The 17,586-nt window shown below is 34.1% G+C and overlaps 1 protein-coding gene across 1 annotated transcript; it reads right to left on the bottom strand.

Annotated features, from left to right (window-relative positions):
• Positions 1-939: 939 nt before the first annotated feature.
• Positions 940-17,540, bottom strand: LOC110450266 (ropporin-1-like protein). The gene is made up of 6 exons (XM_021497717.1): positions 17,453-17,540; positions 15,434-15,583; positions 14,948-15,071; positions 12,123-12,284; positions 3,860-4,035; positions 940-2,033 (listed from the first exon to the last, which is right to left on the bottom strand). The coding sequence occupies exons 2-6, from the start codon at positions 15,568-15,570 to the stop codon at positions 1,952-1,954; spliced, it is 681 nt and encodes a 226-aa protein (XP_021353392.1). The 5' UTR covers positions 15,571-15,583; positions 17,453-17,540; the 3' UTR covers positions 940-1,951.
• Between the last annotated feature and the right edge of the window lie 46 nt (positions 17,541-17,586).

The following is a 17,586-nucleotide window of genomic DNA, read 5'->3' as shown; positions in this document are numbered from 1 at the left end:
AACTGCTGGTGAATCTTTCCACAGACCATCACTGGTGAATCTCTTTCCACAGACCATCGCTGGTGAATCTCTTTCCACAGACCATCGCTGGTGGATCTTTCCACAGACCATCGCTGGTGAATCTTTCCACAGACCAAACTGCTGGTGAATCTTTCCACAGACCAAACTGCTGGTGAATCTTCCCACAGACCACGACAAATATATTGTCAAGCTGGAGGTATTTGTTGTGGTGTTTTTTTTGTTTTTGTTTTTATATAAAATGCTGGTTAATATAGTTTGCAGACATATATTTGTATGGCAGCTCAATCTTCTTTGACATTTCATGTGACAAGAAAACTCTCACAATATGATAACGAAGGCATTTCTTTAGTTTGCAATGAGGATTGGTAATGTATAACATGGAAAAGTCAAATATTCAGATGGAATAAACTTTTTTGAGGAAAAGGATGTTTTAATTTGATAAAAAGATATTTTAGTTCTTCAAAATCTATGCTCCATTTAATCCACTTCTGTAGTTAACAGTGTCACAATACGATGTTAATGGAACAAAGGGTGGTAGTAAGAATTCCTGATGATAGCTTGCATGAATTGATGAGCAACAAGCAGATCCAATGATAAACATAGATATCTATGAAGTTTCTAAATCCAATACAAATGAGGCGGTTCTTCATTTTTATCATTAGCCGGTATTTGAAAAGGAGTATGATTAGTTAGTAATTGGTCTTTGGAAAATGAATTACTAAGATTACTTCAGTTACCAAGCAAGCCTTATTTAACTCATCCAGAGACGAAAATGTAGGTTGAGCAAGAAGAATCTAAATCTGCAGTCTAGGTATCTACATATGAAACTGATCACCCCTGGACCGTCAATGTAAGAAGAGTATATATATAATAAAGAAAATAATAAGTAAAACATAAATAACATTAACAAATAGGATTGCTTTAGCTTAGAAGTTTAATTATGACATAATAAATTTAATATTCAGACATGTACAGTTTTCAGAACAAACAAAACATCATATTTAAGAACAATCATTGTATGAAGATATAACCTTTTCTAACAGCTTAAGATATCTAAAATAAATATATAGATGACCGAAAGAACATTTGGAACAAGTTTTCTTTGTGAACCTGAACTTTTTTCAGCAGTGAGACAGAAATTCTTAAATATGAAAACGATAATTTTAAGATAAAATGTTCAACTACGATAGACTTTATAATAAATACTTAACAGTTTTGAAGAAAAATATAAAATCTACGACTGGAATATTTATCAGATACACTCTTTAGGTGGATGGAAACATCTTTAACAATTCTTCTAAATTGTGAGGAGGTAAAAAAAACCCATATAACTGGAATATTTTTAACGATAAAATACTACAATTGGATGGAAAAATAAGAAATATTTCCTCTCTATCTTGAGGGAATGTAACTTATGAAAATACCTATCATTGAAACATTTGCAAGATACACTCTTGAATTGGATGAAATATATTGGGTATCTTAAATAACTTCCTCTACCTTAAGGGAATGTAACTGATAATAAAGGAAATGAAAAGATATCATCTGCCTACAGTACAAGAATTAAAAAATGCTACTGTCATTTTATCAAAATATCAAATAATTGTTTTCAATATTAATATGAGTATCACTGTAAACACAGTAACTGTATGTTATTGTGTATATCAGTTTATTTACAAAGTTCTCCCACTATTTTGAAATAAATAGCAGAATCGAATCGGTGAATCGCAATGAAATGCAATAATCACAGCACTGTAGGTTCCGAGGACGGACATTTTGAGGTTTGACACAGTTTTTGTTTCGTACAATGAAAGTTTTGCTGTAATGGTCCTCCGTAAATGTATGCGAGACAAATTTAAATGTAGAATGATGCTCCGGGTAGTGATTTGATATGTTCAGAGTGTAACACAAAATGGTCCATTGTTTTCCCCTAAGATGTTGTCTGCATGGATAACTTTGGACCATCTGGACTAAGGAAATTTCTAGGTTGGATGTATCCATCTTGTTTATCACTGTAACAAGAAAAGAAAGAAAATGCATTTATCACTTTTCTTCTCCCTGTGGCATAAATATTACAGTATAAAGCAGAATCTCCCTGTGGCATGAATATTACAGTATAAAGCAGAATCTCCCTGTGGCATGTAATACAGTATAAAGCAGAATCTCCCTGTGGCATGAATATTACAGTATAAAAAACATCTTCTCCCTGTGGCATAAATATTACAGTATAAAGCAGAATCTCCCTGTGGCATGAATATTACAGTATAAAGCAGAATCTCCCTGTGGCATGAATATTACAGTATAAAAACATCTTCTCCCTGTGGCATAAATATTACAGTATAAAGCAGAATCTCCCTGTTGCATGAATATTACAGTATAAAAGCATCTTCTCCCTGTGGTATAAATATTACAGTATAAAAACATCTTCTCCCTGTGGCATAAATATAACAGTATAAAAACATCTTCTCCCTGTGGCATACATATTACAGTATAAAGCAGAGTCTCACATATATATATATACCATCCATCCCCTTGTTTACCTGTGACCTTTGACTTTTTAACCTTGACTGATGACTACCGAATTCTAATCAGGGGTAGAATTCAATATTACAATACTATGGAGTAGGTTTGTGAACCTTTAATCTTGACCAGTGACTACCAAAATCAAATCAGGTGTAGAATGCAATGTTACCATGGACATACAGACAGATGAAATGATAAAGTATTTCCCTTTTGTTATCTGTCAAAGTGTGAAAGAGTGTGTTATATATACAGATCATTGAGATCAACAAATTTTATAATTTTGCAATTTGTATTTTAATTATCATAGGAATATATGTACTGTAGATTCTGCAAAGATAACTTTTTCAGTGAAACATCATGTTCTTTACACTGTCTCTTCAAACCAGAGCCATGCAGGAGATCTTCATACTGCTTTAGTGCATCGTGTTTGTTACCTATATGTGGGTAATACCATAAACACTGTTCCATTGATTAATACACTGGTAATGACATTACGAAGCGATAGATTGTGACCACATAATGTCACTGTGATGTGATCAGTCCAAAGAAGACTGGAAACATGTACTTCAAAGCGAAAAAATGGTTTTCTCAACAAGTTACTGGAGAAACCGGTTATCAAAGTCCTCAGGTTATATTGTTAATTAATTAATTGAGAGAAAATAAACATGACTTTGTAAACATGGTGTCTTGAAAATAACTTAAATCTTGTTGGATAAACAGAAAGTCCTACCAATTCTTATTTAGGAATCTAATTTACACCAATGTAAATAATTTAAAAGTAAACAACAGTAAATGTTATATTTTTATCATATCATTTATTGTGTACCGTTAAATTATTTACCATGAAATGTGAGGCGTTACATTCATGTACATACTCTGTACTCCTGTAAGATGCCATTATGAAAACAAAGGCTCTGTGTTCTCACCTTGTGAATGGTATGAGAAGACTAGTTAATATATTAGTCTGTTTCTTTAACTCATTTTCACCCCTTAAACTCCATAATGAACTATTCCTACTTTTGAATTAGAAGAGTTCAAATGTGTCTTCAGGGGTGAATGAGTTAATGTACATCAAAAGAATCATGCAGCATTTTAATGGTAAAATTATCAACTTTGTAGTTAGATGTCACTCTTTGTAATCTTTGAAGGATGGTTATCAGCCTAGTTTTTACCTAAAACCAATCAAAGAGCTAAAGGTGTACCTTGTCATCACATATTCCAGGGGTGCAGAGAACATAGGAGAGCGATGGATAAAATGTGACATTCATCCTTGGTTCCATTATATATACAGACAAACTAATGAGAAATCACTTACACATCGTATTTGAGGTGGGAGATGGTATCGTCTATGTGTCCCTGTGAAATGTCCCCATCAATTTGTGCAAGGTATGTGTATAACTCTTTGAACAGGGGGAAAGGTATCCGGGCAGGGCCGCCCTCAGGATCTGCTGTCAGAATCTCGCACACGAGCTTCAACGCATCTGTCAGGTTCTGAAATATATATCAAAAAACATATTTAGTTTACTAAAAACAGGTACCCTAGTGCTCCGACACCAAGAGTCAACAGAACTTGGGAATAACAAACGTTATATTAAGGATCCCCGTACCACTGCCAAAAACTGTAACTAAGTGTTGGAAACTGTAACTAAGTGTTGGAAACTGTATCTAAGTGTTGGAAACTAACTAAGTGTTGGAAACTGTATCTAAGTGTTGGAAACTGTAACTAAGTGTTGGAAACTGTAACTAAGTGTTGGAAACGGTAACTAAGTGTTGGAAACTGTTTTTCTGGCTTGACTTTAGCTTTAATATATCATATCTGATAAGAAAAACATACCTTGCCGGACTTTCATGAAAAAATTATGAAAATGGAACAAATGAGAAAAAAAAAAAAAAAGAGTTATATGAATGTAAAAACATAAATGTTGGCTATACCAGAGCTTGAACCCTGAACTTCAGACTGCTAATTATCGCTTGAACTGATTGAGCTAGATACCTATTTGGTGAAAGTGTCCCAGCTTAATTGTTCTACAGTTATAGCCAAACGGATTTTTAGGGGTGGTAACTGCTTATAGGAAAAAACCACAGTACAGTGGGACCGGAATCCTTAACATTTTGCAGATATCTTAGTCAGCTTGAGCTGGCATTTGAAAGGAACTTTGCATATGGTAGAGAAGATTAACAGGGACCTTCCTGGTTATTTCACTATTTTTTTTCAACGAAGATAAATTGCATCACTCCGCCACTTAAAACATTCTGCTAAAAAGTTGAAAATGTAGGAACCATTCATACTGAGGAGAAAAGCCCTGCGTACTCAAGTTCTACCGTAACAGAAAATACACCATAACACTTTTCTGCTGAGGAACATTCTCTTAAATCAACACACTACTACATGCAGATGGTTTAAGCATTAGGTAGAACTAATTGTTAAAAGGCAATGTAATTGACACTATTTTCTACACATGTGATCTTTTTTTTACTGCTAGATAACAAAGGATCAGAAACATCTCTTAACAAAGAGCTGTAGTACAAGGAACACACAGAATGGAGGTTTTAACATTAACAAGCTGGAATTATAGAAACATTTACAAAATATTTGTTTTTCGAAATGTAAATACAAAAATATTTAATGGTTTCCTGTTGAAAACACATATATATTATTTCATGAGAAAGGCAGAATTAACCAATAGTATTCACTGGTTCAAACCGTGAGTGAAAAAAAATTGGCTTATCCTTCCATAAGTGAAATGTATGATATTCAACAGGAAAATATCAAAATATTCTGTTTATCATATTTTCATACTACCAACATCAGCAAAAATGGTACCGTATCAACCAGCTCCCGGGGGTATAACAGTGTAACCTTAGCTGCAGTATTCTAATGACGTCACACTTGCCAACAAGCCAGCGCAGCATTTTGAAAAGGCTACTATGATGTCGCCACCATTCTACTGTTTTCTTCTACTACTTGGTCAGATTTGGTATCAATTTTGTAGATAAATAGATACTTCAGTGTATGAAGCAAAGATTTACCAAAACAATTTATTCTACTGCCACTTCATCTGTATCTCAGAACAGAAAATCTGCGGCTGTGAATGAAGTGAATAGAAAGTCCTGTACTGATTGGTCAATGCCAAACATGATATTGTATCACACGGTGAAAATATAACTTCTACTTCTACTTCTTGAAGTAGATGTGTAAACTTTAATTATAATATCAAAAAGGAAAACAGTTTCTGACAAATAACATTAAATGTACTGTATCATTATCTAACGATGCCTGATACAACTCATTCTGGTCCCTCTAAAACTGGGTGTATGCTATACTATTGCACATGGATGTCTGGTGACTACAAAAATATGCAGATTGAAGCAAATTAAATTTACTGCTTCAATGACAACTTTTTCATTACTACACTTTGGGATGGTGTGGTGATGGATTAGTATGTGGTAATTGGATGAAAAGCCTCCTGATTTGATGTACCATATTGGTTCTAATAACCTCCTGATTTGATGTACCATTCTAATAACCTCCTGATTTGATGTACCATATTGGGTCTAATAGCCTCCTGATTTGATGTACCATTCTAATAACCTCCTGATTTGATGTACCATATTGGTTCTAATAACCTCCTGATTTGATGTACCATATTGGTTCTAATAACCTCCTGATTTGATGTACCATATTGGTTCTAATAACCTCCTGATTTGATGTACCATATTGGTTCTAATAACCTCCTGATTTGATGTACCATATTGGTTCTAATAACCTCCTGATTTGATGTACCATATTGGTTCTAATAACCTCCTGATTTGATGTACCATATTGGTTCTAATAACCTCCTGATTTGATGTACCATATTGGTTCTAATAACCTCCTGATTTGATGTACCATATTGGTTCTAATAACCTCCTGATTTGATGTACCATATTGGTTCTAATAACCTCCTGATTTGATGTACCATATTGGTTCTAATAACCTCCTGATTTGATGTACCATATTGGTTCTAATAACCTCCTGATTTGATGTACCATATTGGTTCTAATAACCTCCTGATTTGATGTACCATATTGGTTCTAATAACCTCCTGATTTGATGTACCATATTGGTTCTAATAACCTCCTGATTTGATGTACCATACTAATAACCTCCTGATTTGATGTACCATATTGGTTCTAATAACCTCCTGATTTGATGTACCATTTTGGTTCTAATAAGCACCCAGCCATTTCATCATATTGTGCAACTTAGAAAAAAATACTTAAAATAAAACAATTCGTGTATATATGCAAATTTTAAAATTCAACACATTATATACATGTACAGTACTCATGTTACAAACACCATTGTATATATCTCTGATGTCATATCAGTCTATTGTTTAGACACCTGTGGCTTGAACTTTTGTGATCAATTCAAACAAATTGATATTCCCTAATCGTACTTATCCATTCATTCTGTAAACGTTCATGTTTTAAGGGTGACCTGATTTATTTTTCTTCACTTTTTGCACAAAAATATGTGCTAAATGAAATTTCTGTATACACTTGTTATTTTCTATAACAAATGAACCAATTCATCAATACCGCAACCTTTTTATATTTGATAAAGTGCTATAATTTGTACATTTCCTGTTACTGATGAGCTTAGACCTGCACTTACAATCTATCAATTATAAACAACATGATATTTAATTATGATGGGCTGATTCATGCATGGATATTTCGAAATTAAACCTGGTGTAAAATACAAGTATTTAAATATAATTTTTAAGTTAATGGAGATGCATTATTTCAAATGTATAAAAAATAAGGGTTTGATTATATTAATTTTCATCTGTATAGAAAATACCACTTTATAAAGCAGGCTGTTTATAAAAATCTTGGTCCAGTTTAGTAGCTATATATATATACACACGGTAGTTTGTACAACATTTACCTGATTCACCCCTAACATTTTGAAATAAACTATTCCAACCTTTGAATTGGAAGAGTTCAAATCTGTCTTCAGGGGTGAATGGGTTAATGTGAAAATTTCAAATTGATTGCGCACCCAACATTTCATGACTATAATGAACTCTGGAAGCTATACAAGTTGAGAATTTGGTTTAAGTGCAGAAAATTCTGTGTCGCGACGACCTCGACTAAGGATGAATAGCATCAATCTATAAACGTCAATTGACAAAATGCAAGAACCGTCACAAGTGCACGAGAGTCCTATTTCTATCATTACAGCATGTTCGGAAAGGTTGATTGCCCAGCAAAAGCCTAAAGTATATTGATAATGAAACAGTTAACACGACTTTTATTGCAGAATTAAAATGTACGACATCAAATCATGAATTCGGCAGTAACACGGAACATTAAACGTGGTCGCAATGAGATCTGATGAGATTGCAAATTTTTATCTTTGCCGAGTTAATTCCATCGAATGTGATCAATCTATGTCACCAACTGCTGCTCCAGACAAACAAACAAATTCCAGAAATGGTATGAGTTGACGATGATTGGAGTGTCTCTTGGTGCATAGATTAATGTCATTTTTTTTTACTGAATCCTGGTTGTTTCCATCTCAGTCAACAGTTCACAAAACTTAATAATGGAGGGAGACAACAGGGCTCCTCTGGGAAAATATTGGCCCTTCTCAAAATCTGAGGGCCCTGATGAACATGATTAATTCTTGGGCACAGCCCGTGTCTGTCAAATGAGAGTGCTAGTGCATGAAGTAAAGCAAGAGGGGCTGGAGGCACACACCCTGGAAGATTTCAAAATTTTGAAGCAGCTGTGGTGCATTTAATTTTAATTATGTTGCATTTTTTTTAATATTTTATAATATAATTTTTCTGCCAGAAAAATTCTTTCATTTCACACAATGCCAGAAATGGCTGCTGACCATGTCCAAAATTTGAAACATCATACATAAAAATGCTTGGGCCTGATGACGGGCCATCAATGACTAAAAAACAGCAGGCTCTCAGGAATTTAAGTGGCTGGGGCCTGATGGGCCATCAATGGTTACGAAACAGCAGCCCCTCCTGAAGTTAACGAGCCGGGGCCTGGTGGGCCATCAATACTACAAATTAGCAAGCCCCTCCTAAATTTTAGGGGCCTCAGACCTCCAGTCATACATCAATGTTGAAGCCTTCTCAATAACCAGAATTAAATTCACCCCCGAAAAATGAAAGATCAGTATTAAAGTAAGAAACTTTAAGTTTGGAAACATTTACTGTAACTGTTGAATTTAAGACAAATGGTCCTAAACCATTACTACATTTAAGCAAAATGTTTGGACAGTTCACAGGGGACCTTGAGCATCTGCTAAATTTAAAGTTATCAATTACCTGGGAAGAGTGGAATGAGAGTGAAGGTATCTGTAAATTGTGCACAAAGAAAAGTAATGATATTGTTACTCATTTTATTATTGAATGTCCCGCAATATATGAGATTAGAGATGTGCTTTTGAAAAAAATTGTGGACACTATAAGTGCATTCATATGTTGACATTTCGTTCTTGGAGGAGATTGATCAAGCCAATTTTTTCTTCAGGGAGATTGGATAAAAGTGTTGCTGCAGGATGATGAATGGAACGTTTTTATGGTAGCAATTACCAGAAACATCAAACTGCTCTTGACTTTTCTCTAAATGTTGTAAATATTGAAATTTGTCTAAATGTTTAATCTTTTATGTAAGAAGAAATATAGAATGTCTGTCTTTCTGTCTGTCAGTTTCTGGTAGGAGGTGTTACATTTCCATTCTATTCCCCTTTAAATTGTTTTACACTTAAAGATAGTGGTTCCCAATAAGTGGTGATTGGTAATCATGATTATTGAACTAGAATTAATTTTCAAATTGTACACAGACATGAGGTTTACTCAGTGTATTTTACAATTTGAAATTCAATAATGAGAGTTAGATAAGTTTGGGGATAGCTTTCTCCCATAACACTCATATTCTATCTGGAAAACCACAACTTTCCCTTGGGAAATACATAAATTTCTGCTCCAATTGGGATGCAATTGCCATGAATCATGATCATGACATCAGAATGAAAGATGATGTTGCAAAGCATTGTGGGTTATATATTTTTTTACCAAAACTCTGAGCAGGATTGTCACGAGTGATGAAAGTTACCCCACAAGTTAAAGTGTTCTTTTCAGAAATGATTGATCTAAGCTATAGTCAAGCCAGAAAATAACAGTGTCCTACACTTAGCAACACTTAGTAACTAACTTAGTCAAGCCAGAAAATAACAGTGTCCTACACTTAGCAACACTTAGTAACTAACTTATAGTCAAGCCAGAAAATAACAGTGTCCTACACTTAGCAACACTTAGTAACTAACTTAGTCAAGCCAGAAAAACAGTTTCCAACACTTAGCAACACTTAGTAACTAACTTATAGTCAAGCCAGAAAAACAGTTTCCAACACTTAGCAACACTTAGTAACTAACTTAGTCAAGCCAGAAAAACAGTTTCCAACACTTAGCAACACTTAGTAACTAACTTATAGTCAAGCCAGAAAAACAGTTTCCAACACTTAGCAACACTTAGTAACTAACTTAGTCAAGCCAGAAAAACAGTTTCCAACACTTAGCAACACTTAGTAACTAACTTATAGTCAAGCCAGAAAAACAGTTTCCAACACTTAGCAACACTTAGTAACTAACTTAGTCAAGCCAGAAAAACAGTTTCCAACACTTAGCAACACTTAGTAACTAACTTATAGTCAAGCCAGAAAAACAGTTTCCAACACTTAGCAACACTTAGTAACTAACTTATAGTCAAGCCAGAAAAACAGTTTCCAACACTTAGCAACACTTAGTAACTAACTTAGTCAAGCCAGAAAAACAGTTTCCAACACTTAGCAACACTTAGTAACTAACTTATAGTCAAGCCAGAAAAACAGTTTCCAACACTTCACAACACTTAGTAACTAACTTATAGTCAAGCCAGAAAAACAGTTTCCAACACTTAGCAACACTTAGTAACCAAGTGTTGGAAACTGTTTTTCTGGCTTGACTATGTTAGTTACTAAGTGTTGGAAACTGTTTTTCTGGCTGGACTAAGTTAGTTACAGTTTTCAGCAGTGGTATGAGAATCCTGAAGTGGCATTGATTACGCCAATACATACTTTGCTCCAAAGCCACCAGAAAGAATGGAGAACACTAGTTGTTTAACTAATCCTGCTTGCTAACAAGGCATGTTCTCATGATCATCTACATATCACAATGCAAAGACCATACTCAACGGGCAAAGTTTGCTCCAACACTGATTAAAGTTTGAAGTAGGATGAAGGATAAATATTAGCTGTTAATAAAACCTGCTTGCTGACAAGGCATGCTATTATTGTGTGCTGCATTTAAAAAAACCATACACGATGGTGAAGTTTGCTTTGACGCTGATTAAAGTCTAAAGCATGATGATGGTTGACAATGGAATCTAAGATTCAGACAAAAAACATATTTCTTTTCTACGACTTCCTTTTAGCTTTGCAGATCAACGTTTCCTAGGAATCAATTGATTTGTACTATAAACATTCGTGGTAGTGTGGGGTTGAGAAGGGGATTGTCATGACTTTGCTTTACATTCTGTGTGAGAGCTCTATATCTGTCTGAGTCAAAATTAATGTACTCTTATAAACTTTAGTGGATTTCATAAATGTTCCCAATATCATACATGTATTTCAGATTATAGTGTTCCCAAAGTAATACATATACTTCATGTGGACTTCACATTATAATGTTCCCATTTCATTTGGACTTCCTAATTTCAATAAACATGAAATATAAGAAACTACTCCGGTTTAAGGTACCACCAGACATATCTATTATTTTTATCTATGGCTTCACAGACAAGTGAAGATTGTAAGTTTATAATCAGAACCCTTATTAACATTAAAGTTTGTTATTATGTTAATCTATATAGCTAGTCATCAGAGAACTCATACTGTTCTGGTCTTCCCACTTATCTAGACTTTTGATGGACATTTTTCTTTTTTTTCTTTTTCTTTTTTTCAACTGTGCCTTTTTAATTTGAAAAATATTGTCATTATTTTCACCAAATTACCAAATTATGTAATTTTTTTAACTTTCCACTTCAAAATGTTGTCAATGCAATTACTACAGAATTTATAGAATATTTGTTTCTGATAAAATAGATTCATGAAGACTTGGTAAAAAATGCTGTGATCATTTTTATGATACATGTATTTCACAGCTGCTGAAAATACCAAATACAGCCCAAAAGATATCCCAAAAATCACCGTAAAAACCATCAGTTTTTGATATAGTTGGATAAAAAAGACTACTGTAAATTTCTAATAGGTTTCATTTTTTTCATGCAATTTCAATTTTACAATAAGGAAATAAATAACACATGATCAGAGTTAGATCTATATTATTTGCAAATAAAGGGTTATATCACTGCATGGTATATGGTATACAATAACAGCATTACTCTGACGGAACCCTGCTGGCCCACTACAAACATATCCAGCCTTAGCCATTACCCAGGCACATCAACGACTAGGAGAGCTTTCTGTGAAACCTAATTACTAGAGAATAGGCCAAGTAAGTGAGTTACCTCCCCTAATGCTGAACAAGCCAATGTGAAGAATTTGTTCCATTCTACATCACCACCAAAGCTGCCAATTCTAACGATCTCATCGAACTGCTCTTTGGGAAGTGCTACATCCTGCCATTTTTCTTCCACCACACTCAGAGGGACCATCTTCTTGGGACCCAGCTGTAAGACAGGAAAACATAATGCATTCAATTGTATGGAAAATTATATATACAAATTCTATACAGTAAATCTAATTACTTTAATATGATTTCCCTGCTTCTACATGATTTGCACTTTGATTTTTAGATGACAGGCCAATATTTATTATACCATCATGGGTATGTATCTGGCTATCCAACATAAAATTGTTCACCTCAAATGCCAAAAAAAATCAGCTGTTATTCTGGTAATATTATAATTGACAGTGACATGTATATTGTACAGTAATATGTCAGCTATCTAGGGATTTTGAAATAGAATTTTATCAAAGTGTTAATAAAAAATATGTATTGCTATGTGTTATGTATAATTACAGGAAATCAAGGTATCTAGATCTGTGCTAATATTTTCAGTCTAGATAATGAAAAGTTTTTTTCCTAGTAGCGCCTTAACAAAAGATTGTGTTAATCATTCTTAGGGTTTGTTCCATCTAAATTTGAAAAAGTATTAAGAGACTGTAAAAAAACTCATTTTAGCGGGCTCAAATTTAAGTGTATTATTACATTTTGACAGATAAGCACATTGATGAATTGGCACATTCGCAACATATGCAATCAGACTTTAAATACAGAAACTTAAATTAGCACAGTCATATTTTAGCACAATATTTAGAGTGCGAAAAACCCCTGAAATTATAATATAGATCTCTAAAACATGTTTATATACAGCAATATTGATGAAACCAGTCATATGTCACAGAATAAGATAAACATTTTGATATTTTTCATTATTGTGAATCAAGATTAAAAATTCCATTGAGATGAGATTTAACTGGGTTTTTTCATAAAGAAATGAAGAAATCCTGTATATCATATTTGTAAAGGACAAATGTGATGGGTAACATCTGCCTTAAATGACATCAAAATCCAACCCTGATGTTTCCTTCTTGTTTCACAGTAAACTCTACTCTAAGTCTCTAAACTGCTGCTAGTAGGAGTAAAGAATTGGCCCGCTGTATCCCACTACATGTTGGAGGGACACTATGTAGGAATGGAGGGTATTTCTGTGTCTTCTGCTAAGGTGACACTGAAGAAACCAGAACTGATCTGCTGGCCTGCCCAGTTACAACATGCAATTAAGGATTGATATTTTATCATTTCCTTTCTTGTTGATAGTGTTTCCTTAGGCACCCATTTTCGAATGACCTTAGCTGTTCCAAGAAATGCTAAACCCTATATATACAACCAAACAAATCTCGGTGCACAGACTTTTTTTTCTAAAAAACATGCTTCTTTTTAAAACAGATTTCAATGAATGGCAAATACAGTTTACAGAAATGTAAATACAGTTTGTTTCGAAGGTTCATAAATCATAAGCCAGAATTCATTGTAAGGAGCAGACTGTCTAGGAAAAGATTGATATAATTATTACGCAACATTTTTTAAGAAATCACATACTGATATCCAATGATATATATATATCTTCAATACTTTTTCAATATATGTCTTCTTTGGAGATATGAAAATCTTTCATTATTTGTTCCCACAGAGCTGAGTGATCTAAGGGAGATAACTGTACAAATTTCACCTCATGATGAAAGTTGAAAATGTGACTGTGAACTGTATTCAATCTAATATAGGCACATCATCCATGTTGAGAACCCCCTAGATCCTTTTCAGGTCTTAGTGTCCCATACTCTTTACTTTAATTTAAATACTTTACTTGAAATAGTGTCTTTTATAGCTATTATGGAGAATTTTGGAAGTATAATAATTGTCCCAAATTTGTAGCCACCCAGCTGCAAGAAGCTAACAAGGCTGAATATGGCATACATGTAAGTGTGCCAGATGGTTGATAAGAAAAAAGATCAATGTGTCTTCAATGTCCCAAACTAGTTTGTTATTTCCATTTTGTTTGCATCAGTTTTACATGAGAATCAATCAATTCATTGATGCACTTTAACCCTTTCACCCCTAGGGAACTTTAGTAGACAGTAGACTCTACCATTCATTGATCTGGACGAGTCCAGTATGGTCTACAGTGGTAAAAGGGTTAATGAAAAACTTAATACATTTTATCTGCAAAAATGTGATTTGGGCCTGCTTCACTGCGTACAAGTACATGTATGTTTGTAATCTTTACTCATTTCACCCAAACATGTGATCTTCTTGTGTTCCACTAAACAAATCGGTGCCACTTACCAAAAGTACTACATGTTACAGTTTTTTACTAGTAAAGTATACATTCTACAGCTTCAACTGAAGTTGGTGTGCCTACAGTAGACGATTCCCTCACTCTTATACGATGTAATTTGCACCTCAGATACTTTTACCGCGGTACATGTACACTAGTGCTTGGTATCAATCAATATTCAAGATCAATTATCAAACCTTTAAGATCAATCAATAATCTATTATCTCCCTTAGATCACACAGCTCTATGTGTGATAAAATGAAGACATGTTAACAATTTGTGTCAAATTTTGTTCAATCTCACAAAAAAGTCAAAAGAATCTCCTGGGTGCAAGTTTAAAAAAAATCAAAAAATCAGCATATTACTCCCTCTACCTCGACTAACCTAGTTTTCAGTACTGATGTATTTTCCTAATTTCAAACAAATGCTTTTTAAATCTGGAACAATATCTCATATAATTCTAGGTGGGCTGTCAGTATTTCTCTATTCACCTGTTTGTTCAAAACTCTGAGAAGACCTGGAGTCAATCCTGTATCCGTCTTTTGTGTGGCGACTGGCATTTCTAGACGTTCCTTCACAGGTGGGGTTTCTCCCTTGGACATGGCTCTGAAATAACTGAAACCCACAGAAAAGAACTTTTGAAAACACCTTTTTTCTTTATAAATGTTATCGATATAAATGATGTGTGCAAAAAACTAATTTTCATGTATGGTGGAAAATGGTTGGCTGATTATAATAACAATTTGACATCAGAGCTGTATACAGAAAGTTAAACCTGTGCTATTTTTCTTGTTTTAAAATAACCTGCCCTTGGATTTCAACTTTTTTCGGGTTGGGCCAGTGAACTAAGTTTTGTACTCCGGCCTAAACCCAATGCTAAATTACTTGAAAAAATGTATTACAGTTGTATCTATAGACTAAACAGTTAAGTCATCAATGTGCTAAAACCTGAAACTGTCTGTCGGTTTTATACTTACGCTGCTGACCAAGCAAGGACATCCTTGGGCTGTGTGCGTATGGCTGCCTTGGTGAACTGTTTTAGAATGTCAGGTAGAGATGGAGGGATGTTGATTTGTTGTGAACAGTAATAGGGCTCATCTGGATTGGTAGGCATGTTTGCTGTTTTCCTATGGAGAAAAGAAAAATAATATACCTTATTGAGATGAATAAACAGATTACTTGCATTTTTAAAGCTTTAACAGGTTTTTGCTAGTGTTAGAACATCAGCATATAAAGCATCAAAATTTGTGAAATATCAAACTGCAGGGCTAGAAATTAATTATTAAAACCGATAGTATTTTATGTAATATTATAGAAAGTTGATAATCAGATATATATGATACTTTAAGCTTTAACTTAAAACTGATACATTGTATCAGGAAATAGCAAACTTCAATACTACACATCCATAACACGTACTGTAGCCCCTTATGAAAAACAACATATATCCAAGATGGTTTTTGATAACCACCATCATAAGACCTTCATTATTCTATCTTGAGATGCATATTCATAATCATCTCTGCTACAGACAAAACCTGAAGGACTACATGTATGCAACATGTTGTTACTACATTATGTTGTACAAATCTAGTACTAATATTAATACTTGGCTTCCTCTGCCCAGGCCAAGTATAAAACTGGTCAATGCCTCGTAATGGAGACATCTATGAGTGTCATGACCCAATATGGAATTTGTAGTTAACATTGCGGCATCAGTAGTAATACCATATTTGGCCATGCAGGTCATATATAGAAACAGATAATTGTGATAACATAACGTGTGATCTGTCATAGCAGTCGTTTCCTTTTTTTTCCAGAATAACTTGACAAAATTTGTGAAAGAGTTATGTTTTTAGTAAGGATTCTTTATTTAAACAATTTTGCATTATTTTGATATAAACGTTATACCCATCTGCAGTGTTAACTGTATGTACTCTTACAGACTGAACACTTTTAGTTTTGCTCCATGAGTTGCTAGAGGACCGCTTCGTAGTTTTGACAATGAAATATATATATAAAATAATGTCTCGTCATCAGAAGCTAGTAATTGCAGCTACAGTACAAATCATGCTCACAATTTCGCTAAGTAGCTGTGGAATGTGAGAATTGCTATTCTTGCATGAAAGGTAAAAACAGTCACAGTCACACATTACAGAACAGTTATATGTTTCAGAAGTTTCTCACTGGTGTGATGAGATGAAAGTTCCACGTATGAAGGTCTCTGTCAGATTTTGATCCTTATCCAGTTATTTTACACTGGATGTCACAAATTAAAACAAAACATCACATACATATATATTAGTCAGACTGGCTAGCAAATGGACAGGATCAGGAACACAATTTGACAAAAACACCCCCACTAAATCAGCTGGTGATCCTGAGCCTCCATGTGTGCCAGAAATGCAGTTTTAAGACCATTTTTTTGGTAAATTAAAATTTTCTCTGTTTCTTTCTTTTCTTAGCTGTTGTATAGTCATGTCTTCATGCTGCAGTAATTTTTGATCAGAACTGTATTCTAGTAATGTGTTTGAAACTGCTCTTTCAAACTGGGATTGTCCTTTGAGCTATTTACTGGAATAGTCATGTGTAAAATAAACACCCTATTGGTAGGCTTCTTCTGACACTACAGTAGTGATAGTCTGATGCAAAACCAGGGAACAAGATTCAAGAACAAGACTCCTGTCTCCAGGGTCTCAGCTATTCATGATAGTAACAACATAGAAATACTTGGGTGTAGAGAGAACGTCTTTTAAAATAGTTTCATGCAATATGAAATAAATATATCTGTACTGGTAATGCTGAACAAAAGTCGGATTTCTCAGTTAGACTTCAATCTGTGACAGATGAAGAGAATGATAGCAATTCAATATTTGAACTCCATTATCAATATAAACTGTTGTTTTATCAAATTAATTACTATATAACAACAAAATTGTACGTTTTTATTACATTATTCATTCATAATTCACACAAAATGCTGATAATAAACTCACCGTTTCTTGGAGCAAGTCAAAATCCTCTCTACCGGATGTGTTAGTTGTTGTTGCTAGCAACAGTTCTGCGCAAGTCGTCGGAGCTCTCTGCTCAGGGTCTTTAAAGCGTTTGACGGATTCAATAATGAAGAACT

Source organism: Mizuhopecten yessoensis, unplaced genomic scaffold (assembly GCF_002113885.1).
Source record: "Mizuhopecten yessoensis strain PY_sf001 unplaced genomic scaffold, ASM211388v2 scaffold5141, whole genome shotgun sequence".
Taxonomy (NCBI): Eukaryota; Metazoa; Mollusca; class Bivalvia; order Pectinida; family Pectinidae; genus Mizuhopecten; species Mizuhopecten yessoensis.
The sequence above is the reverse complement of the archived record's forward strand: the minus strand, read 5'-3'. Positions and strand labels throughout refer to the sequence as shown.